Source organism: Salvelinus fontinalis, chromosome 32, assembly GCF_029448725.1.
Source record: "Salvelinus fontinalis isolate EN_2023a chromosome 32, ASM2944872v1, whole genome shotgun sequence".
NCBI classification, from domain to species: domain Eukaryota; kingdom Metazoa; phylum Chordata; class Actinopteri; order Salmoniformes; family Salmonidae; genus Salvelinus; species Salvelinus fontinalis.
Window position 1 is genome coordinate 17422624 of NC_074696.1, and position 26350 is coordinate 17448973.

A 26350-nucleotide genomic window follows, 5' to 3' on the forward strand; every position below is an offset into this window, starting at 1 on the left:
AGAGGTCCAAAGGCCCAGTGGAGCCAGGCTCCAGGCACCAGCCTGGCACTCCTCCAGCAGAGCTATGCCCAGGAGAGGATGGCGATGGTGGGGGAAGAGAGCCGGTCAGGCAGGAATGCTGCGGATCCCCAGCTCCACAGCCCAGCTCCAGTACAGACATGCAGCGACAGGCTCATACTCGGAGAGGCTAATACATTCACTACACTCCATAGGTTTAGGGCTGTGATAACACTCCACGGGTTTAGTGATGTGATAACACTCCACGGGTTTAGGGATGTGATAACACTCCACGGGTTTAGGGATGTGATAACACTCCACGAGTTTAGGGATGTGATAACACTCCACGGGTTTAGGGATGTGATAACACTCCACGGGTTTAGTGATGTGATAACACTCCACGGGTTTAGGGATGTGATAACACTCCATGGGTTTAGGGATGTGAGAACACTCCACGGGTTTAGGGATGTGATAACACTCCACGGGTTTAGGGATGTGAGAACACTCCACGGGTTTAGGGATGTGATAACACTCCATGGGTTTAGGGATGTGAGAACACTCCGTGGGTTTAGGGATGTGATAACACTCCATGGGTTTAGGGATGTGAGAACACTCCACGGGTTTAGGGATGTGATAACACTCCATGGGTTTAGGGATGTGATAACACTCCATGGGTTTAGGGCTGTGATAACACTCCATAGGTTTAGGGCTGTGATAACACTCCATGGGTTTAGGGCTGTGATAACACTCCATGGGTTTAGGGCTGTGATAACACTCCACTGACCCACTGTATACAATGACAACAATCAGGAATTAACATGTTATCAAGGCTATAGTGAGCACGCCAGGCAGGCTCAGAAAACCCTTTACACTCGTACTCGTATATAGGTTGAAAATGGCAGATTTGGGCACTGATAGCGACTAAATTGGAATACAGTGGATTAACTTATACAAGAGCCTAGACTCAGCGCTTCACAGCGTTGTATGGGTTTTGACTGACAGACGTTCTGAACCTAATGCACCGCACGAGACAAGAAGTCGTCCCCATCCCTCCCGCTAACTGAGGAACTTTTTTAATGTTTTCGTGGTCTGAATGTAGGAAATATTTTACATTAAGAGGACTCAATGTATTCTTACAGAGGAGACGTTGATAATTATAATAAATACCACTTTGATGTCATACAAGCAAGCCAAACACCCATGAGTCCAAATGTGCACTTCACCTTTCCATATCATAAAACTCAAGTCAGATACAGTGTCAATGTTTATGATCACTATGTTTGATGTACAGTTACAAGATGACATGGCTTTATACCCTGGCTTGTCCTGAACACAATGAACCTGTTTGTGGTATTGTGAAGAAAATGTACCGCAGCACACACACCTGAATGCCCTCATGACTCCATTCTATGCGCACCAAAATTATGATCTATTTTTTCTGAATTGCCCTGTGAAAGCCTAACATTCTAAGATCGTATTTTATAACTTAGCTAGTCATGTTGGCAATAGAGCAAGCTTTCAAAGGATGCCCACCTGAACCGTTTTTAAAATTGTGTGATGGCAGGGATGCAGGGCTGTGTTCCAAACAAAACAACTACAAGTGTGCTTGCTCTAGCTCCTCAACGGCACAGCTAGGAGAGCTCAAAAAAGCACCTTATAGTTGAAGACTGTTCTTTGAGTCATAAAAGTGCATTGGAATTACTTAGGAACTGTGCACACTTTAGAGAGGTGTGGATCCACTTGGAGACACCAGTTAGTCCTCTCACTCAAGGCTTTGTAATTGTTTTGTCATATGTTGCACCTAACCCACATTACCCCAAGAATATTCTTGTCATGTTACTGAATGTATCCAGAGTATTTTCAGATTTCGTTATTAACAAATTCGGCGAAAAGTACAATAAATGTAAAATGCACATACAATCAACAGTGTGATGTTTGAATTCAGTTTTGTGTCAGATGAAATGTTGCGTCCTCAACAATATTTTTTCCATAATCTCCAAACTGTTCCCTTTCAATTGCTACCATGCTTATGAATTTGCTTTTCTTATTTCTTCTGTAAGAAACGTTTCAATTTAGCCCTATCCATATATGGCAATTCCCACGAGTGTAAAGGGTTAAGTAAATGTCTTTTGTCGAGAGCAATACAACAAGTACAACGAAGGAAAGTATACCTTCAGAGCATGCCAAGAGGACAAATAAACAAGTGTAAATACTTTTTGAAAAGATCAATTGCGTTTTGGTCTGTAATTGATTCCTCGGTGACCTAAAATAAAAATGCTCTCTTTTCCTTTCAAAGAAGCATAAAGAGAGTAGTCTGAATGCATGGAGATCCGCTCCATGGTGGGCTGTAGCCAGCTAAGCACTACTTATCAATTCAGAGGCATCTCGTCTAATTGAAGTCACAGAAAAGTCATCAACTCTGAGGGAGAGTCTCATCCTTCCATCCCTCCTTCTTCCCCCGCTGGACCAAGCAGAGAAAACATTGGGTCAATAGCATCAAAGAACCTTCAAAGAACCTTTCAGAACCCCCACCGCAACCCTCCTGCAAAACACACCACCGGGGGCCGCCTTTGAACATGACTCTTCCCCAATGACCTCCCAATCTCAGTGCTGATTTCTCAAGGTCACCGTGGGCTCTTCAAACGTGTCAAATAATGATGTTGGCGTTTAGAGAGGACATAGGCCCTTCAGAAGCTCACATCTTGACAGGCCATGAGGATTCTGTGACCTACATGTAGGAGGTGTCTGGAGGAGTTGAAAGCATTTCTTAATTAGCTCCGTAGATCCACTTAGTCCGTACCCCTGGTGTACCCTGATGAGTCTGTGCCCACCGCCAACACCATCAAAGGCCGATATAGTTTGGAAATCAAATTTAGATCTTTAATTTGGTTTGCTGTTAAACTGCTGCTGTGGGCTGGTAGTGCAAACAAACTAGAAGACCCTATTAAGATGTACAGTACAACAATATGGATTTGTGGAGGATATTTAACTGATCAAAGTTGTGCTCCAATCACAAGACACATAATATATCCACTGCTAACAGTCATACAGAACAAAAACATCCCTTCCTTTGATGAGTGTTTAGTTACCTAAATGAGAAAAAGGGCCAAATAACAGTTACATCAACAATCATCACAGTTGTATATGCCATTTTAGCAGATGCTGTTATCCAAAGTGACTTACAGTCATGCTCTTACTACTAATCACTCATAACAGTTTGCAGCCCAAATATGGTGTGCCAGGATCCAAAAAGCCATTCACACCCCAACCAATCCTGGCAAAGATAAATCCACCAGTGCTCTACACATCACCCCCTGCCCAGCAGCAGGGTTAGAGGGTTGCCAAGTGTTTCTTTCCGCCAGGGCTTGCCAACACCCCACATCCCAGCTGGCTTGGTGAGGAAAGGGTCTGGCTAGCAGAGGCACAGGACAGGAGGTGGCAGAGTGCCTCATATCCTCCTGACCCTAAAATAACCACCGGAATCACAATAAAGCCTGTTGCTGATCTGGTTTCACTGGCGATCATGTTGGTGCCCAGCTGCTGATCTGTTCTCACTGTTGGTGCCCCAGATCCAGAACTATTATCACTCTCAGAGAATCTACCTGTGCCACCAAGACGAGGGTATTACATTGTGGTGAAAAACAGGGGTTTGAACTTAGGGCCAAGTATTTTCCCCTGTCAGTTTGTGTGGTGAGGAACTAATCTGAGTCCTGGTTATACTCTATATTAGGGGTTCCCAAACTTTTTCACGCACCACATCTATTTCTATGGGCACAAGCCCTGTTCATGTCACAAACTGTTCACACCCCTCTTGTTGGTGGAAAGAATTTAGCAGGTTTAAAGCTTATTTCCTGCAATTTTACACATTTTGTCATGGGGTGCAAACATAATCTTGCAATTCTATACATTTTGCCATGTCTAATGTGTATTCATGTGATATAGAGTGACAAAAAAATTACAACAATATCTATGGGCTAAAAAACCTAAATAAAAACCGTTAGCTGACATGGGCTAGTTGATCTGGACATTTCTTAAAAGTTATAAATAGCTCTCCAAGGTCTGCAATGACTAATATGACAAGAGGAACTGATGATACACTACCCGATTTGTGCATTCTATTATTACAACTTTCAAAAGTAAGTTTAAAGCCGGACTAAATAAAAAATCATATATATATATATAAATACATAGTGACCTCAGAAAAAACATAAATACCTTATTTACATAGGTATTCAGACCCTTTGCTGTGAGACTCGAAATTGAGCTCAGGTGCATCCTGTTTCTATTGATCAGCCTTGAGATTTTTCTACAACTTGATTGGAGCCCACCTGTGGTAAATTCAATTTATTGGACACCATTTGGAAAGGCTCACACCTGCCTATATAAGGTTCCAGAGTTGACAGTGCATTTTAGAGCAAAAACACAGCCATGAGGTCGAAGGAATTATCTGTTCCCTACCCGAACTGACAGAGATAGAAAGGATCTGCTGAGAAGAATGGGAGAAACTCCCCAAATACAGGTGTACCAAGCTGGTGGCGCCATACTCAAGAAGACTTGAGTCTGTTATCGCTGCCAAAGGCGCTTCAATAAAGTAAAGGGTACTTATGCAAATGTACAGTTGAAGTCGGAAGTTTACATACACCTTAGCCAAATACATTTAAACTCAGTTTTTCACTATTCCTAATATTTAATCCAAGTAAAAATTCCCTATCTTAGGTCAGTTAGAGTCACCACTTTATTTTAAAAATGTGAAATGTCAGAATAATAGTAGAGAGAATTATTTCAGCTTTTATTTCTTTCATCACATTCCCAGTGGGTCAGAAGTTTACATACACTCAATTAGTATTTGGTAGCATTGCCTTCAAATTGTTTAACTTGGGTCAAATGTTTCGGGTAGCCTTCCACAAGCTTCCCAAAATAAATTGGGTGTATTGTGGCCCATTCCTCCTGACAGAGCTGGTGTTTAACTGAGTCAGGTTTGTGGGCCTCCTTGCTCGCACACGCTTTTTCTGTTCTGCCCACAAATGTTCTATAGGATTCAGGTCAGGCCTTGTGATGGCCACTCCAATACCTTGAATTTGTTGTCCATAAGCCATTTTGCCACAACATTGGAAGTATGCTTGGGGTCAATGTCCATTTGGAAGACCCATTTGCGAACAAGCTTTAACTTCCTGACTGATATCTTGAGATGTTGCTTCAATATATCCACATAATTTCCTTCCCTCATGATGCCATCTGTTTTGTGAAGTGCATCAGTCCCTCCTGCAGCTAAGCACCCCCACAACATGATGCTGCCATCCCCGTGCTTCACGGTCGGGATGGTGTTCTTCGGCTTGGAAACCTCCCCCTTTTTCCTCCAAACATAACGATGGTCATTATTGCCAAACGTTTTTATTTTTGTTTCATCAGAACAGAGGACATTTCTCCAAAAAGTACGATCTTTGTCCCCATGTTTATTATGGATGTTTTGGAGCAGTGGCTTCTTCCTTGCTGAGCGGCCTTTCAGATTATGTTGATATAGGACTTGTTTTACTGTGGATATAGATACTTTTGTACCTGTTTCCTCCAGCATCTTCACAAGGTCCTTTGCTGTTGTTCTGGGATTGATTTGCACTTTCCGCACCAAGGTACGTTTATCTCTAGGTGACAGAACGCGTCTCCTTCTTGAGCGGTATGACGGATGCGTGGTCCCATGGTGTGTATACCTGCGTACTATTGTTTGTATAGATGAACGTGGTACCTTCAGGCATTTGAAAATTGCTCTCAAGAATGAACCAGACTTGTGGAGGTCTACAATTTATTTTCTGAGGTCTTGGCTGATTTCTTTTGATTTTCCCATGATGTCAAGCAAAGAGGCACTGAGTTTGAAGGTAGGCATTGAAATACATCCACAGGTACACCTCCAATTGACTCAAATTATGTCAATTAACCTATCAGAAGCTTCTAAAGCCATGGCATAATTTTCTGGAATTTTCCAAGCTGTTTAAAGGCACAGTCAACTTAGTGTATGAAAACGTCTGACCCACTCGAATTGTGATACAGTGAATTATAAGTGAAATAATCTGTCTGTAAACAATTGTTGGAAAAATTACTCGTGTCATGCAGAAATTAGATGTCCTAACCGATTTGCCAAAACTATAGTTTGTTAACAAGAAATTTGTGGAGTGTTTGAAAAACGAGTTTTAATGACTCCAACCTTAAGTGTATGTATACTTCTGACTTCAACTGTATATATTTCAGTAAAAAATCAAAAACATTTGAAAACATTTCTAAAAACCTGTTTTTGCTTTATCATTATCAGGTATTATGTGTAGGTTGATGAAAAAATAACATATTTCAGAAGGATTTCTGTAACGTAACAAAATGTGTGTGGGGCGGAGCTGAATCAGGATAGTTACAACTGGGGTTGGAGCGGAAACCTACAGGAGGGTAGCCAACTTGATCAATGTGGTCAGAGTGTGTTTTTGTAAATATAAATGGGGTTAATGTGGTCGACCAGACTTACCTCCAAGCTGTACTCCTCCACGGTCCTCTTCAGCGGGTCAACGATCTGCCAGCATATGAGGATGCATAGGTCAATCAGCAGCATCCCACCAACAATGATCAGCAGCTTCTGGTCCTTGATAATCTGGAGGGGAGAAAAGGAGTGAGTGAGGGGAGAGAGAGCAAAGATAGTGGAACCAAAAAGGGCTCTACCTGAAATCAAAAACAGTTCTACCAGTAACCAAAAAGGGTTCTACCAGGAACCATAAAGCACTGTAACAGGAACCCCACGCATATGTACATAGCTACCTCAGTTACCTCGTACCCCTGTACATGGACTAGCCATGTCACTTTTACTCATTATTGTTATTAGTTATTCACTGTGTATTTATTCCTCGTCACCATTTCTATTTTTTATATATTTTTTTATCTTTCACTCTGCATTGTTCAAAAAGGACCTGTAAATCAAATCAAATTTTATTTGTCACATATACATGGTTAGCAGATGTTAATGCGAGTGTAGCGAAATGCTTGTGCTTCTAGTTCCAACAATGCAGTAATAACCAACAAGTAATCTAACCTAACAATTCCTCAACTACTACCTTATACACACAAGTGTAAAGGGATAAAGAATATGTACATAAAGATATATGAATGAGTGATGGTACAGAACGGCATAGGCAAGATGCAGTAGATGGTATAGTGTACAGTCTATACATATGAGATGAGTAATGTAGGGTATGTAAACATAAAGTGGCATAGTTTAAAGTGGCTAGTGATACATGTATTACATAAAGATGGCAAGATGCAGTAGATGATATAGAGTACAGTATATACATATACATATGATATGAGTAATGTAGGATATGTAAACATTATATTAAGAGGCATTGTTTAAAGTGGCTAGTGATACATTTTTACATAATTTCCATCAATTCCCATTATTAAAGTGGCTGGAGTTGAGTCAGTATGTTGGCAGCGGCCACTAAATGTTAGTGGTGGCTGTTTAACAGTCTGATGGCCTTGAAGCTGTTTTTCAGTCTCTTGGTCCCTGCTTTGATGCACCTGTACTGACCTCGCCTTCTGGATGATAGCGGGGTGAACAGGCAGTGGCTCGGGTGGTTGTTGTCCTTGATGATCTTTATGGCCTTCCTGTGACATCGGGTGGTGTAGGTGTCCTGGAGGGCAGGTAGTTTGCTCCCGGTGATGCGTTGTGCAGACCTCACTATTCTCTGGAGAGCCTTACGGTTGTGGGCGGAGCAGTTGCCGTACCAGGCGGTGATACAGCCCGACAGGATGCTCTCGATTGTGCATCTGTAGAAGTTTGTGAGTGCTTTTGGTGACAAGCCGAATTTCTTCAGCCTCCTGAGGCTGAAGAGGCGCTGCTGCGCCTTCTTCACAACGCTGTCTGTGTGGGTGGACCAATTCAGTTTGTCCGTGATGTGTACACCGAGGAACTTAAAACTTTCCACCTTCTCCACTACTGTCCCGTCGATGTGGATAGGGGGGTGCTCCCTCTGCTGTTTCCAGAAGTCCACAATCATCTCCTTTGTTTTGTTGATGTTGAGTGTGAGGTTCTTTTCCTGACACCACACTCCGAGGGCCCTCACCTCCTCCCTGTAGGCCGTCTCGTCGTTGTTGGTAGTCAAGCCTACCACTGTAGTGTCGTCCGCAAACTTGATGATTGAGTTGGAGGTGTGCATGGCCACGCAGTCGTGGGTGAACAGGGAGTACAGGAGAGGGCTCAGAACGCACCCTTGTGGGGCCCCAGTGTTGAGGATCAGCGGGGTGGAGATGTTGTTACCTACCCTCACCACCTGGGGGCGGCCCGTCAGTAAGTTCAGGACCCAGTTGCACAGGGTGGGGTCGAGACCCAGGGTCTCGAGCTTGATGACGAGTTTGGAGGGCACTATGGTGTTAAATGATGAGCTGTAGTCGATGAACAGCATTCTCACATAGGTATTCCTCTTAACCCATCCTCCAGATGGGTTAGGGCAGTGTGCAGTGTGATTGTGATTGCGTCGTCTGTGGACCTATTGGGTCGGTAAGCAAATTGGAGTGGGTCTAGGGTGTCAGGTAGGGTGGAGGTGATATGGTCCTTGACTAGTCTCTCAAAGCACTTCATGATGACGGAAGTGAGTGCTACGGGGCGGTAGTCGTTTAGCTCAGTTACCTTAGCTTTCTTGGGAACAGGAACATTGGTGGCCCTCTTGAAGCATGTAAGAACAGCAGACTGGGATAAGGATTGATTGAATATGTCCTTAAACACACCAGCCAGCTGGTCTGCGCATGCTCTGAGGACGCGGCTGGGAATGCAGTCTGGTTCTGCAGCCTTGCGAGGGTTAACACGTTTAAATGTTTTACTCACCTCGGCTGCAGTGAAGGAGAGCCCGCAGGTTTTGGTAGCGGGCCGTGTCAGTGGCACTGTATTGTCCTCAAAGCAAGCAAAAACGTTATTTAGTCTGTCTGGGAGCAAGACATCCTGGTCCGCGACGGGGCTGGTTTTCTTTTTGTAATCCGTGATTGACTGTAGACCCTGCCACATACCTCTTGTGTCTGAGCTGTTGAATTGCGACTCTACTTTGTCTCTATACTGGGACTTAGCTTGTTTGATTGCCTTGCGGAGGGAATAGCTACACTGTTTGTATTCGGTCATGTTTCCGGTCACCTTGCCCTGGTTAAAAGCAGTGGTTTGCGCTTTCAGTTTCACGCGAATGCTGCCAACAAATCCACGGTTTCTGGTTTGGGAATGTTTTAATCGTTGCTGTGGGTACGACATCGTCAATGCACTTTCTAATAAACTCGCTCACCGAATCAGCATGTTCGTCAATGTTGTTGCTGGACGCAATGCGGAACATATCCCAATCCACGTGATCGAAGCAGTCTTGAAGCGTGGAATCAGATTGGTCGGACCAGCGTTGAACAGACCTGAGCACGGGAGCTTGCTGTTTTAGTTTCTGTTTGTAGGCTGGAAGCAACAAAATGGAGTCGTGGTCAGCTTTTCCAAAAGGAGGGCGGGGGAGGGCCTTATATGCGTCGCGGAAGTTAGTATAACAATGATCCAAGGTTTTACCAGCCCTGGTAGCACAATCGATATGCTGATAGAATTTAGGGAGTTTTGATTTCAGATTAGCCTTGTTAATCTGAAAGTAAGCAGTTCCCTGTTAGTCTACAGCTGTTGTTTACGAAACATGTGACAAATAAAATTTGATTTGATGAGAGGTGGGATACAGGGAGGTACCAAAAGACGGCAGTCGTGTCAATCAACAAAGCCACTTTTTTGTGACTGAACTTTAGAGGATGAAAGGGGGCCCCGTCTGATCTTTATTTTGAACAGCGTTTGACCCTGCTGCCATCCACATCAAAGCAAAGGTCAGGAGAACACAGACACGGATACACTTTGAGGGAAGTCACTTCTTATAAATACAATGATGTTCTCCCTCCCTTCCTCGCTTTCTCAATTCAATTCAAATTCCGTTCAAAGGGCTTTATTGGCATGGGAAACAAAAGTTAAATAAATAATCAAACATTTACAGTAAAGTTTCATTGGAATAGAGACATTTCAAATGTCATATTATGGCTATATACAGTGTTGTAATGACGTGCAAATAGTTAAAGTACAAAAGGGAAAATAAACAAACAAATGTGGGTTGTATTTGCAATGGTGTTTGTCACAAATCTTGCTACTGTGATGGAAAACTGTGGTATTTCTCCCAATAGATATGGGAGTCTCTCTGTCTCTGTCTCTGTCTCTGTCTCTGTCTCTGTCTCTGTCTCTGTCTCTGTCTCTGTCTCTGTCTCTGTCTCTCTGTCTCTCTCTCTCTCTCTCTCTCTCTCTCTCTCTCTCTCTCTCTCTCTCTCTCTCTCTCTCTCTCTCTCTCTCTCTCTCTCTCTCTCTCTCTCTCTCTCTCTCTCTCTCTCTCTCTCTCTCTCACATGACATTCTATTATGACTGCAACAATGTTCTCGGGCTAAAAACCTACTCTGTTTCTGCGTAAACCTGATAGATTTATTGATAGATTTATCAGTCGCTGAAAGTACACAGGACCAGAATAGATTATCTTTACTGTAAATGAAATTGAAGTTGATAGATCAAACAATCCTTCTATCTTTCACAATGACGGGAGCATAAGATCAGAAGATTGACCATGGTATCGTGATTCTGTCCCTTTGGTCAAGACAGATGTTGTTGAGCCTATTCATATTTTAATTATCACATTATGCTATTCCCAATATGACATACAGTGTAGTTGTGTACTGGATACAATATAAGATAGATACAGCACAGTACACCGCCTAGCTGAGTGAATCTGAGTGGATTACAATATACTGTAGCTGGGTCACATAAAAAAATGAATATACTCTATTTGCTTTAGAGCAGGCTACCCCAGGCCTGCTACCATTAGAGCTGGCTACCCCAGGCCTGCTACCATTAGAGCTGGCTACCCCAGGCCTGCTACCATTAGAGCAGGTTACCCCAGGCCTGCTACCATTAGAGCTGGCTACCCCAGGCCTGCTACCATTAGAGCTGGCTACCCCAGGCCTGCTACCATTAGAGCTGGCTACCCCAGGCCTGCTACCATTAGAGCTGGCTACCCCGGGCCTGCTACCATTAGAGCTGGCTACCCCAGGTCTGCTACCATTAGAGCTGGCTACCCCAGGCCCCAGGAAGTAGTAATACATTATTCTACTGCTGATTCATCATTAAAGCATGGGGATGTGGAACTGTAGAATATACTGTGTGTAGTTGTGATCAGGGAACAGAGCAGTTTGCCTTCAGGGTCCTGATCCGTGGGAAATGGGATCGCTCTATCTCAGCGATGATAAGACGTGTGTGTGTGTGCGCATGAGGATGTGTGTTTGTGTAAGTATGAAAGACACTGTTCATATCAGATCATGCACACACACATCTGATTAATTTTCTTTTTTTACTTTGACCCCTTTTTCTACCCAATTGGTAGTTACAGTCCTGTCCCATCGCTGCAACTCCTGTACCGACTCAGGAGAGGCAAAGGTTGATAGCCATGTGTCCTCCGAAACTGCTTGCTTAACCCGGAAGCCAACCGCACCAATGTGTTGGAGGAAACACAGTACAACTGGTGACCGAAGTCAGCTTCGGCCCGCCACAAGGAGTCGCTAGAAGGCGATGGGACAAGGACATCCACGCCGGCCAAACCCTCCTCTAACCCGGACGACGCTGGGTCAATTGTGTGACGCCTCATGGGTCTTTCGGTCACGGCTGGCTGCGACACAGCCTGGGATCGAACTCGGGGCTGTAGTGACGCCTCAAGCACCGCAGCGCCTTAAACCGCTGCACCACTCGGGAGGCCACCTGATCATTGTTCTGTATGTACATCGTTGATCTAAGTGTTATGTGAATGAGCATGTACTGTATGTATAATGATAAAGCAACACCTCGTGGCAAAACACCTCTCCCCTATTTGAACTAGATAGTATGTGTGTATGCATTGATATGTAGGCTACGTGTGCCTTTTAAAAAAATCATGTAGTTCTGTCTTTGAGCTGTTTTTGTCTATTGATGTTCTGTATTATGTCATTCTGTATTATGTTTCATGTTTTGTGTGGACGCCAGGAAGAGTAGCTGCTGCTTTTGCAACAGCTAATGGGGATCCTAATAAAATACCAAATACCAAACGTCTGCGAATGTGTATGCGATGTATGTTGGGTCTTCTACAGCATGTGTGTACACATTAGTGTGTGTGTTAGGCCTTTTTCTGTGTGTGTTTTTCATTGTGTGCGTGTGTTGGTGTGTGTCCTAAGCTGTATCGCACTGTGAGCGCAGCCAAGAGCTCTCTAAAGTCAAACTCAGAGACAGACTAGCAGACAGACAGGGAGGGAGGCTGCAGAGCAACATGTTTGATTGACAGTCCCTGTGCTTACCCAACACTGAGCCAGGCCTCTTTACGCTCAAGCACACCCTGATTTGCAGTCTTCTGTCTGGTGGAGGGAGGGAGGGAGGGAGGGAGGGAGGGAGGGAGGGAGGGAGGGAGGGAGGGAGGGAGGGAGGGAGGGCAGAAGGGAGGGAGGAAGAGAGCGATGAAGCGACGGAGGGACGGAGGGACTGAGGAAGAGTGTGACTCGGTGCGCGACCACGGCAGCGCTCAACCTCTCTGATGAGCACTGGGGCTACATTGTAAGCTCTACTTTGACTGACAACAGTCACTCCACACAGCCGCATTCAATCAATGTTTGTGAGGAGGAGGATGGGGAGGGGGAAAGAGGAGGATAAGGAGGAAGTGGAGGAGGAGGGGGAGAGAGGAAGGGAGGAGGATGAGGAGAAGGAGGAAGCAGAGGAGGAAGAGGAGGGGGAGGGAGGATGAGGAGGAAAAACAGAGTCTACATAATCAGCATAACACAATTCACAGGAACAAGAGCCGTTTTGTAGTTGTGTTTCGTTTTTCTCCGAATTACGACCTTTTCATGAATAACTCACTTTTGAAATAAACACAAAAGGTCATCCATTTTTTTGCACATTTAAATATATCAAAACGCCCCTGTGTTTGGAATGACCCCAGACTAGAAGACAATGACCCCAATCTCTTTAAATACCATTTTCTTTCTCTCTCTAAATTTTAGTCATTTAGCAGACGCTCTTATTTAGAGCGACTTACAAGAGCAATTAGGGTTAAGTGCCTTGTTCAAGGGCACATCGACAGATTTTTCCAACCAGTGACCTTTCGGTTACTGGCCCAACGCTCTTAACTGCTAGGTTACCTGCTGCGGTCTTCTCTCCTCTGCTCTCTTCCTGCCTCCCTCGCACTCGCTCTCTCCCACTCTCTCTGACAGATCTTCCACATGCCCTCCTGCAGTTTTCATCATCCCACACATCTATCCAGGATGTGATGTGAGGAGGACTATAAATATCAAAAGGGCACAGAGGCCTGGTAAGCCTTTACGTAATCAAACGAGATACATATTGTGTCATATACATCTTTTGTATTTGTATTGAAGAGTGGAATGGAAATACATCAGAGGGCAACAGGTCAGTGGGTAGACTGTGTGTTACATCAAAGCACACACCAGGGTTTCCGTTAGCTGGTAATAGTCGGGTTTAGGCCATTTTTATTTTTTGAAGCCAACAAATAAAATTGTCACTGGGAGAAGAAAAATTCCCATTGCAAAATAAAGCTTTTTAGCCTCTTCATTGATGTAAATACATTTGACTGGTCATGCTTATCAGTCTATAGGTATATTTGCATAATTTAGTGGCATTAAATTGGCATGTGTATACAGTATATTCGTTATGTATCTTATTTATCACACGTACAGCATACTGATACAAAGCCTTATATTATATTCTACATTTCATTGTGCAGTAGCCAAAGGCACAATCCTAGTCATATTAGCAACCCGGGCTAGTTGTTGATGATCCTAGTCATATTAGAAACCCATGCTAGTTGTTGATGATCCTAGTCATATTAGCAACCCATGATAGTTGTTGATGATCCTAGTCATATTAGCTACCCATGCTAGTTGTTGGTGGTCCTAGTCATATTAGCAACCCATGCTAGTTGTTGATGATCCTAGCCATATTAGCAACCCATGCTAGTTGTTGATGATCCTAGTCATATTAGCAACCCATGCTAGTTGTTGATAATACTAGTTATATTAGCAACCCATGCTAGGTGTTGATGATCCTAGTCATATTAGCAACCCATGCTAGTTGTTGATAATCCTAGTCATATTAGCAACCAATGCTAGTTGTTGATGATCCTAGTCATATTAGCAACCCATGCTAGTTGTTGATGATCCTAGTCATATTAGCAACCCATGCTAGTTGTTGATAATCCTAGTCATATTAGCAACCCATGCTAGTTGTTGATGATCCTAGTCATATTAGCAACCCATGCTAGTTGTTGATGATCCTAGTCATATTAGCAACCCATGCTAGTTGTTGATAATCCTAGTCATATTAGCAACCCATGCTAGTTGTTGATGATCCTAGTCATATTAGCAACCCATGCTAGTTGTTGATGATCCTAGTCATATTAGCAACCCATGCTAGTTGTTGATAATCCTAGACATATTAGCAACCCATGCTAGTTGTTGATTATCCTAGTCATATTAGCAACCCATGCTAGTTGTTGATGATCCTAGTCATATTAGCAACCCATGCTAGTTGTTGAGGATCCTAGTCATATTAGCAACCCATGATAGTTGTTGATGATCCTAGTCATATTAGCAACCCATGCTAGTTGTTGATGATCCTAGTCCTATTAGCAACCCAGGCTAGTTGTTGATGATCCTAGTCATATTAGCAACCCATGATAGTTGTTGATGATCCTAGTCATATTAGCAACCCATGATAGTTGTTGATGATCCTAGTCATATTAGCAACCCATGCTAGTTGTTGATGATCCTAGTCATATTAGCAACCCATGCTAGTTGTTGATGATCCTAGTCATATTAGCAACCCATGATAGTTGTTGATGATCCTAGTCATTTTAGCAACCCATGCTAGTTGTTACATATTAGATCTCCCCTCTTTCTGAATTTCTAATGGATATTTTAATCTCTCACACATAAATTCATTTACATGTGCAGTGCGCTTTTGACAACAGGGTTTTCCTGCTAATTGCATTGTGGAACGGACATTTGTGCATAGCCCACTGCCTTGTGCGCATTGCTGTGCTTATAATGTAAATAAATAATAGTTTATCAACATTTTAAGCTAAACATTTTGATCTGTTGCATCAGACTCATGTATGTATGTATCCTAGGCCTACTGGTTATATGAATTTGGGATCTATCGACCCACAACGAATCTGTTTTGGAATAGGCCATTTCTTTCTAAAATAGCTGACCAATACTACATGTCAACTTTTCTACTATGGGGGATAGTGGATTGACATAGACTAGTGATGTTGCTGTTTGTCACTGCTCTTGCTGGCTGAGGAAAAGTTCATGTGGACAGTTATTCTAACATCTTCAAAGTGCACATCAGAATTCAGTAAGAAGGACCGCATATGGTTTCATTCTCAACTGTTAATATGAATGACCATAATCTAAATGTGACTTCTGCGACGATTCCCGGTCCAGAGCTTCCGGCGACGGTTCCCAGTCCAGAGCTTCCGGTGACGTTTCACAGTCCGGAACCTCCAACGACGGGCCACAGTCCGGAACCTCCAACGACGGGCTACAGTCCGGAACCTCCACCGACGGGCCACAGTCCGGAACCTCCAACGACGGGCCACAGTCCGGAACCTCCAACGACGGGCTACAGTCCGGAACCTCCACCGACGGGCCACAGTCCGGAGCCTCCAGCGACGGTCCCCAGTTCGAAGCCTCCAGTGATGCCCCAGTCCGGGGCCTGCAACGAGGGTCCCCAGTTCGGGGTCGGAGACGAGGGTCCCCGCACCAGAGGCACCACCAAAGTGGGGGGAGCCAGAGGTGGAGCGGGGTCTGCGTACCGCACCGGAGCCGCCACCAGGGTAGATGCCCACCCGGACCCTCCCCTTTAGGTTCAGGTTTGTGGCCGGGAGTCCGCACCTTTGGGGGGGGGGGGGTCTGTCTATCGTTGTCTCTGATTGGGAATCATACTTAGGCAGCCTGTTTTGCCACCTTAGTTTTGTGGAATGTTGTTTTTTGTTAGCTCTGTGAAGCCTACAGAACGTGGCGTTCGTTATTTCTTTTGTTTGGTGTTCTGATTAAATAAAGAATCATGAACAGGTAGCACGCGGCACCTTGGTCCACTTCTTCCGACGAGCGTCACACACACACACACACACACACACACACACACACACACACACACACACACACACACACACACACACACACACACACACACACACACACACACACACACACACACACACACACACACACACACACACACACACACACACACACACACACAAACCTTTAACCTCTTGGCGCACATATCCCTTTAATGGGATCATTTTCGTCAACATCCGCTGAATTGCAGAGCACCAAATTCAAATTAAATGACAAAAAATATTTAATTTCATGAAATCACAAGTGCAATGTACCAAAACACAGCTTAGCTTGTTGTTAATCCACCTGTCGTGTCAGATTTTGAAAAGATGCTTTACAGCGAAAGCAAACCAAGCGTTTGTGTGAGGACATCGATCAGTAGACAAAACATTACAAACAGCTAGCAAAGTAGTTTGGTCACGAAAATCAGAAAATCAATCAAATTAATCGCTTACCTTTGATGATCTTCGGATGTTTGCACCCACGAGACTCCCAGTTACACAATAAATGTTTGTTTTGTTCGATAAAGATTATTTTTATGTCCAAAAACCTCCATTTGGTTGGCGCGTTTTGTTGAGTAATCCACAGGCTCGTGCAGGTCATGACAGGCAGAGCGAAAATTCCAAATAGTATCCGTAAAGTTTGTAGAAACATGTCAAACGTTTTTTATAATCAATCCTCAGGTTGTTTTTAACATAAATAATCAATAATATTTCAACCGGACGGTAAACTATTCAATACAATAGAGAAAGAAAATGTCGAGCTACCACTGCATGAAATCGTAGGACAAATCGTAGGACATCTGGCAGTCCACTGACGCGATGTGATAAATCTCGCTAAGTTTTCAGAATAAAAGCTTGAAACTATGTCTAAAGACTGTTCATACCCTGTGGAAGCCATAGGAAAAGGAATCTGGTTGATATCCCCATCCTATAAATGAAGGAAAGGCAGGCAATTGAACAGGGATTTTTCAAAATAAAATAAGAGGCACTTCCTGGTTGAATTTCCTCAGGTTTTTGCCTGCAAAATCAGTTCTGTTATACTCACAGACACCATTTGGACAGTTTTGGAAACTTTAGAGTGTTTTCTATCCTAATCTGCCAATTATATGCATATTCTAGCATCTGGGCCTGAGAAATAGGCTGTTTACTTTGGGAACGTTATTTTTCCAAACATAAAAAATACTGCCCCCTAGCTTCACACACACACACACACACACACACACACACACACACACACACACACACACACACACAAACCTTTAATCCTGTAAAAAAAACAACAGGATAATAATAATAATAATACAACGAGATGAACCTCCATTCTTTCCAACGAGCAGCCAGTCTCACACAGCAGTAACGGAAAATGAAACCTTACACACTGTCCACCAGAATTACCACAGGGTGAGTGTGTGTGTGTGTGTGTTGTGTTGTGTGTGTGCGTACTGAACATAGAACATGTTGCCAGAAGGTGTGTGTGTGGTAAACTCTTGTATGCCTGAGCCAGGATAGAAAGATACCAGCAGCAGCAAATGTCCAGAGTGAGCTCCTGCAGTTTCTGACATGTACAGTGTGCATGTGTATACATTGTGTGTGTGAGTTATTGCATGTGTCTGCGTGTGTGTACAGTCTGAGCTGAGGTGAGTGTCTGTAATGCTTTTTGTGACTGGATCGATGCAGCTCTTCCGGGGCTTGGGGTGACTGATGGGGCTAACAACCTGCCTTGCCCCTCTTAGACCTCCTGTAGTAGTTACTCAGTTACACACATGTGGTTTGGGGAAATGTTTTTGGTGTTTAAAAATTCTAGTGTTGTTTTTTTTTGTCTCCACTCCTTGAGATATACATTCAGGGTAATCGTCTCAAATTCTTATGATTTCAGAGTGTTGCCAACGTTACTGAAACCATAGCAACGTTGTTAGAGAGGCAGCAAGTAGAAGCTCTCCTTGGGACTGCTACTGGATAATAACCCGATTTTCATAGCTCTGCATACTTGCTCCGAGGTGAAGGGTAAAGTACATTTTTGAAACTATGGTCAGCTAACAGTCCCTCATTTTCACTCTTATTCTCCTTCTTTCCTCTCCATTCATTTTTTATCTTGCATAATGCATATGTGGTGACACAGGAATCAGTGCATTAAGAAGCTGCTAGCTGCTGTTAACCAGTGATGATTTCTCTATCAGAGTCCATCATGGCCAATTATGGTTATAGGCTCTTCTGTTCTGCTTGATTGCAGCCATCCTCCGCAGACCAGACCATGTGACTACCACAGTTTACTGTTGCTTGATCACATCAACAGAAAACGCTCCCTTCCTACAGTGGCTATTGTGAAACTGACTGGTTCACAAAATACAAAATGGTGAACTTGAGCTAGTCTGGTGTTGATAGTCTTTTCTAAAGATGAAAGTTAGTGTATTCATATGTATGTGTATGTGTGCTCTGTTGCTCATAAATGCAGGTTCCAGACCTGTGGCTGTCATCTCTTCGTGTGGTGATACTGTGTCTTTGTCCAAAATGGCACCCTATTCCGTATATTATGCACTACTTTTGACCAGAGCCTTATGGTAGTGCACGATTTAGGGGATAGGGTCCATTTGGGGCATAACCTGTATGTTGGCTACAAGTGTCTTTCCACAATCTGAACACTGTCAGCAATTAGCAGAGTGATCAATAAGGCAGGAATGGGGTCAAATCCATTCAGTCGATTCAGGAAGTAATCATCTAAGACAATGAGAATGAATAATGATGACAATATGCTGATAATAACAACAACAATAATAATAATAATAATCAAGAGTTAATAACATTGTCCTTCCAGGTCTAGGCAATCATTGTCCATGAGACCATACAGTTTTGTCTCTTTGCTCTGACGGATGATTTGATTGACGGTATTATTATTTGATGATTGTGTTTCATATTTAATATGTGTATGTTTGTATTTAAAAACGAGACCTGGGTCTCAATGTGACTCCCTGTGTAAAATACATGTAAAAAACATGTTTTTAATTAAATAAATGAAAGTTTGTGATCCGTCACCTTTTTCTTCATCTTGACATTCTTGAAGATCGCGTGGACTCTCCAGGTCTTGGCGAACATGGCGCCGAACGCTGTCGTATACCCTACGATGAGGATCCACGTTCGCACCTGCAACACGATGACAGAAACAGTCTCGTCAATAGCTGGCAAAGAGTTGGGCTTAAGATCTAAACAAAGATCTAGACTGATCTAAACAAAGATCTAGACTGATCTAAACAAAGATCTAGACTGATCTAAACAAAGATCTAGACTGATCTAAACAAAGATCTAGACTGACAAGCTATTAGCCTTTTTATTATCTGACAAATTCACCAAAAGCTCTAGAAGTGCACAAAAAATAGTTCAAAGTGAATGTGCAAACTTTGGAGGAAGTCCTAGACTTACATCATGGCTGTCAAACTTGTGAATGTGTGTTATTAAAAGAAGAAACATACTGTAGCAGGATCTACTTTCTTGAGATTTAAGGATATTAAAACCCTCCAAATCCTACGATGCCTACTGTAGCTAGGCAAAAAACATATTTAGAATGAGTTGTAACTAAATAACAGCAACAAACCTATATCCTGTAGTAACTCCCACAGCATCTCATTTAACAAGCTGGAAAAACACCACTTTAACACTCACTGCACTAAATGCTGTTTGTGTTTGTTTGTCTATTTGTTGAAAGACATTCTTGGAATGGAGGCACAATCACAATGTAGGCAAAAAGCAATATGTGGAACAGACCAAGGCAAAAGATTTAGCAGCAAGCTTATTCTCCCCCCAGTGTTGCCTGAGGAAAATAAGAAATCAGCCGGGCCCTTTAGCCGCAGGGGCCCAGCAACCATGATGAAAAATTGTGCTACCAGATGCCTGCAGCCAGCTTTCCTGGCGGTAATGGCCACTCTCTTTTTCCTTCCTATTGAGGAGCAATGATGCACTACATAAAATACTGGCCTGGTTTGTTTTGAGACTTAAACTGTAATATATTTTGTCAAATCAAAAGGTAACCAATCAGATGTTTCTGTAAGTGGGGTGAGGGAGTGGGGAAGGAGAGCAAGAGAGGGATGGAGAAAAAGATAAAGAAAAAACTACTATAGCAGCCATACAAAGGAAACACAGTGCATATTGATTGGTTGGATCACACACTTTTCCTCAGCTCCTCCTCTCTAATTTGACAGCCTCCATTTTGGATTGTTTTCGCTGAGGCGAGCCAGGTTGGCAGACAGGCACCCAATGGCAGTTGATACGTGCTGTGCCACCCGCCTAGCTAACATTATTTAACAGTATTTATCTCTGTGGAAACCAGGACTGAGTCCCTACTTCCTATTGGGTGGCACCCTACTTCCTATATAGTGCACTACTTTTAACCAGAGCCCTAAGTGCCCTGGTCAACAGTAGTGCACTATATAGAGCATAGGGTGCCATTTGGGACGTGAACCAGTTATCACTGTAATCAAACCTCTTTAATTAAACCAGAGGCTCAGATAGTCACGTTCAAACTGTTGCTGTGGGAGCAGGAGCTTAATATGTTCCATGTTAGGAAAGACCCAGTGACTGATCCAATCACCTCCCATTATATGAACTCCCATCACCTTTCTGAAGGGTGGAAGATTAACTTGAATATCACACCTTTTAAAGGAAGGAGAAGAATGATAGCTAATAGCTAGTGTTAGCCTGGGTCGCACACCTTGTGAAGGGGATCAAGAGAGAATGCTAGCTGGCGTTAGCCTGGATCTCACAGATTTCGAAAGAGAGAAGACAGACGAGAATGATATAGTGTTAGCCTAGCATTAACCTGGGATTTTAAACATCATTAGGACAGCAGATATGGGGTTCGAGCTATACAGGTTCAATACTCACGGTGCACAGGGCCTCAAACTCTTTGTCGGACACCAAGGCGCCATCCAGGCCAAAGAGGAAGATGGAGGAGTAGGACAGCATTCCTCCCAGAATGATGAGGTTGTTCATGTAGGGACTGGACATCTTGATCAGTCTGTAGGGAGAGGAGAGTTACAATAACACGGACAGGAAGTTCTGAAATTGTGAAAGGAACACAGAGTTCCAAAATTGAACATCTCAGATGTGACATTTTTCACATTGAAACACGTTTTAGTCTTGGTAATCTAAAGTGTGTTTTCCCAGTTCCATTCCAAGAAAAATGTGAACACTATTTCTATCTAGATATATATTTTTTATTTAACTAGGCAAGCCAGTTAAGAGCAACGGCTGGTTGTGATACAGCCTGGAATCGAACTAGGGTCTGTAGTGAAACCTCTAGCACTGAGATGCAGTGCCTTAGACTGCTGCGCCACTCGGGAGCCCTACAGATATACTGTAGCTTTCCTAATTTATATTTGACACCTAATAGGTGCATGTCAGATAAGTGCAAACTCTATTTACTTAAAGTGCAGTTCAGCAGTACCAATCCACATACACTATCTGCATTTGCTGAGGGGTGTGTTCATTAGTGCACACCGTAGCAAACCCTAGCAAAATGTTACAAAAATGTTAGTTTCTTATTGGACAGGTTTAAGTAAGTCCCTCCCCGTTTCTGCCAAATTGCTTCCGCTTGGTTGCTAGTGAATACACCCCAGGATGTTTTTATGTTACAGTTTAATCACATCACTTAGGACAGCATGTGCCAAACCATCATGTAAATCACGACTCAACTGTACATCATCAAATCAATAGATAGTAAAATGTGTCTCTAAATGCAAGGAGAGAGGAAAGCACAGCACCCCATCTATGGTCCTGATGCTGCAGAATCAGGTATAATCGTAATGCACAGACTAAGGTGAACAACATACACACCATGTCAATTAACCATATTCCTTTTTTCCATCTTGTGTTATTCATTGTATCCGCAATAAAGTTAATACATTATGTTATAGGGGCTATGTCCTGTCTAAAGACTGTGGCTCTATTGTCCTGTCTAAAGACTGTGGCTCTATTGTCCTGTCTAAAGGCTGTGGCTCTATTGTCCTGTCTAAAGACTGTGGCTCTATTGTCCTGTCTAAAGACTGTGGCTCTATTGTCCTGTCTAAAGACTGTGGCTCTATTGTCCTGTCTAAAGGCTGTGGCTCTATTGTCCTGTCTAAAGGCTGTGGCTCTATTGTCCTGTCTAAAGGCTGTGGCTCTATTGTCCTGTCTAAAGGCTGTGGCTCTATTGTCCTGTCTAAAGACTGTGGCTCTATTGTCCTGTCTAAAGGATGTGGCTTTATTGTCCTGTCTAAAGGCTGTGGCTCTATTGTCCTGTCTAAAGGCTGTGGCTCTATTGTCCTGTCTAACGGCTGTGGCTCTATTGTCCTGTCTAAAGGCTGTGGCTCGATTGTCCTGTCTAAAGGCTGTGGCTCTATTGTCCTGTCTAAAGGCTGTGGCTCTATTGTCCTGTCTAAAGGCTGTGGCTCTATTGTCCTGTCTAAAGGCTGTGGCTCTATTGTCCTGTCTAAAGGCTGTGGCTCTATTGTCCTGTCTAAAGGCTGTGGCTCTAGGACCATTGACAGAGATTTGCTGTGGCTCTAGGACCATTGACAGAGATTTGCTGTCCTCTCTTCCCGAGGGATGTGTGTAGGGTGAATGCTTCACGTTGGTGGTGAATGAGGTGAGCCTTCCTACTGTATGCTGTTGCTATTACATGTACATTATGTTAACGAAATTATCTGAAATTATCTTTCTCAAAATTGTTTGTATATTTTCCCATAAAATAATCTGTAATCTGAATATTTTGTACCCTAAAAAAAGGAAAAATAAATATATATATATTTTTTTTTTCATGTGGCGACACAACTGCAACCCCTAGGGGTCCTGACCCAGTCTTTGAATATCACTGGTGTAGGGTGTAGTTGACCCTAGACGCTGGTCTTGGGTCAGTTTTGCAATGATAGGATTGGGGAAGGAGAAGCTGATCCTAGATCTGTACTGTACTGTACTGTACTGTAGAAGAAACTCCACCACGGTGACCTACTATTCTGGCCAGTATTAGTACACCAAGTCCTCCTGACTTCAGAATCTGGAAAGGCTATTTGATGTTGACGATGCGTCGATATTGAAGAGGCTGTACTTTTTTACTGACTGGTCTTTCTCACTTTCACATGGAACAACCACTTCCAATACAATTGTTGGATTTTCAAATCCAAACAAAGTGAGGTCTGAGACTCTCAACCCCTCAGGAAAGAAAAAAACATTTGAGAGAACCAATCAAACCTCTGCCCATTTCTGCACTAATACTGCATTTACAACGGAATCCTTGCTGTGAGCTCTACCCCCTCCTCCCCCCATTCCCTTCCCTCTTCTACTGACCTGTGGTTGCGGTTTTTGATGTTGAAGAAGAGGAAGGCCCCTGCCATGAGCATGCCCAGGATGGTGATAACAGACAGGATGCTGTAGAGGGGTACGTTGATGTTGCGACGCTGCAGACGCACAAACGTACGGTCCTTAGGAGGCTCCACCCCTGGAATTAAGAGGAGGAAGAAAGTAAGAAAAATAACTTTTACAGGGGAAGGATAGACAACCAAAATGAGCCCTCACCAGTAACCTATTTAACATTGAAAAACAATTTTGATTCAACCAGTTTTTGCCCAGTGGGTCTGCTATGATGCAAAAAAATATGTGAATGTCTTCCTATTCATTCCAGGAGTGGAGCCTCCAAATGAAGTTACTTTCCTTTTTGTGGAGTTGTTTCCACATCATTTCAACAAAACAATGATATGTGATGACATTGAATCAATGTGGAAAACTGTTGGATTTGCAAAAAGTCATCAACGTGACATCATTTGTTTTTGTTTTCACCCAACCTGAATGTACGTTTAATTCACAATAGCTGACAACTCAACCAAATGTAAATCCAAACTAGACGTTAAACTGACGTCTGTGCTCAGTGGTGATGTTCTTAGCCTAAGAAATGTATTGTAATCCACATGGACTGATTTAGATTTTAAGTTTGTCCACTTGTCCAGTGACTTTGATTCTATGTAAAGTACTGGACACTTCTACAGGAGAAGGATTGATCCAAAAAACGCCTACATTTGGCTACTTTCTTATCAGCTGCGTAAATGTACCTCCACACAGAATTAGTCGTTGTGGTCAGCTGTTTCTTATGCTTGTGCGTTCCTCTATCCGGCCTCTCCGTGCACATCAATTTCTCAAATGACTGAGCTCTACTTACGACGGTTTGAGACATAGAAACAATTGTTTTAGCTGAAACTGTCCCAGATTGTGTGTATATGGGACAAAAGGGAGGAAGGAATTGGGGGTCACTGTGGTAATAGCCAGGAATCAAACAAAAGACAAATAATGTCAACACAAGCAAACATGGATACATAAAAAGGCTGGTAGTGATTAAACATAGGATGATTGGTGGAGGGGAGCATTCTGGATGTCATTTGTCCCACTGAGGAGCTGTGTTGTGTGTGTGTGTGTGCACGTGTGTGTGCGTGTGTGTGTGTGTGTGTGTGTGTGTGTGTGTGTGTGTGTGTGTGTGTGTGTGTGTGTGTGTGTGTGTGTGTGTGTGTGTGTGTGTGTGTGTGTGTGTGTGTGTGTGTGTGTGTGTGTGTGTGTGTGTGTGTGAGACGTGTGTAGTGAACACACACACACACAGTCTGATCTACCTACCTTGGAACCTCATGGTGTTGTTAATAAGGTCCAGGACATCAGCAATAGCATTGTACTCTCCGACCTTCACCTCCTGACCCTCTGTTAGGAACACAAACAGAGACGGACACATTAGTTAGGACAGCATGGACACCTCAGACAACTTCTTACTCTCAGTCCACTTCACAGGTCTCGCAGAGCATAACATTCTTTCAAATAGGCAAGACGGCACTTAAACCAATGCTAGGAATACTGCAGTGTGGGGTCTCATTTATGCCATGTGTGTTTTAGCTAAGTGTGGAAATCAAGCTAATAGAAAGTACAGGCACTGGGTGAATGTTCTTGATACATTTTGGTTACAATGACTAGCAACAGTACTGTACTGGGGTGTATTCATTAGTGCACACCGTAGCAAACTGTTTAGCAATTGAAAACATTTTGCAACGGAAATGAGCATTTCTTATTGGACAAGTTCAGGTTAGTCCCTCTCTGTTTCAGCCCGTTTGCTTCCGTTTGTATCCTAGTGAATAAACAAATTACCGGAGAGCTAGGTCTCCAGTGAAGAAGCCAATCATAAAAATAAAAGCAACAATAAATAAAACCAATTGCACGCTGGCATTTGTAACACAATATCCATTTACATTTTCACAGGTACAGTAAAATTAGTTTAAATTGTGATATATCCCGAGCCATAACACAAACTTCTCTCTCCTGAGTGATATTTAAACCAGCCATTTCCTTCAAGAGCCGTCTTAAAGACTGATATTGGTCCCACGTGTAATATAGGCTTTCCATTGACCCTGGCACAAACACCAGCTCCATCACTCTTTCTCATAAAACAGGGGTAAAGTTACACAAAACACACTGGGGAGGAGGGAGAGGAGACAATTCTCTGTTTGTCTCTCTCTCTGTTTTCTCTCTCTAAGTAAGCATTTCACTGTAAGGTTTATACCTGTTGTATTCGGCGCATGTGATAAATACAATTGAATTTTATTTATATCAATTAATATGCATAAAAGCGTTATGTGACTACTATGATCCTGAGCTGCTATGTTAGGGCAAACCCTTCACCCAACTTCTGAAATGAGATTTCACGCCTGTTTGTTCAATTAACTCATTCATCACTGTAAATCAGATTCAGATTTATACAACTAGCCTGAACCCTGGATGTGTTTGGCGTGACGACCATAGGAGCTGGCAAGACAGCATAAACAGATCAAGGATCAGTGCATTTCTGTAAATCACATTCAGATTTATGAACCAAGTGCCTAATAAGGTTCTAGACACAGTCTCTATGGCATCATGGTATAACAGGCTAGTCTATATGACATCATGGTATAACAGGCTAGTCTATATGACATCATGGTATAACAGGCTAGTCTATATGACATCATGGTATAACAGCCTAGTCTATATGCCATCATGGTATAATAGGCTAGTCTATATGGCATCATGGTATAATAGGCTAGTCTATATGACATCATGGTATAATAGGCTAGTCTATATGACATCATGGTATAACAGGCTAG

The 26350-nt window shown here is 43.1% G+C and overlaps 1 protein-coding gene across 2 annotated transcripts in view; it reads right to left on the bottom strand.

Annotated features, from left to right (window-relative positions):
• The window catches only part of LOC129830813 (gamma-aminobutyric acid type B receptor subunit 2-like), a 415909-nt gene that overhangs the window by 143213 nt on the left and 246346 nt on the right, over nt 1-26350 (bottom strand). For both annotated transcript variants that reach the window (XM_055893565.1, XM_055893566.1), the window contains exons 9-13: nt 24843-24923; nt 23532-23682; nt 21093-21225; nt 19251-19358; nt 6503-6625 (exon numbers count right to left, since the gene is read on the bottom strand). In XM_055893565.1, the coding sequence (XP_055749540.1) occupies nt 6503-6625; nt 19251-19358; nt 21093-21225; nt 23532-23682; nt 24843-24923 (596 nt within the window). The remainder of the gene's footprint in view (nt 1-6502; nt 6626-19250; nt 19359-21092; nt 21226-23531; nt 23683-24842; nt 24924-26350) is intronic.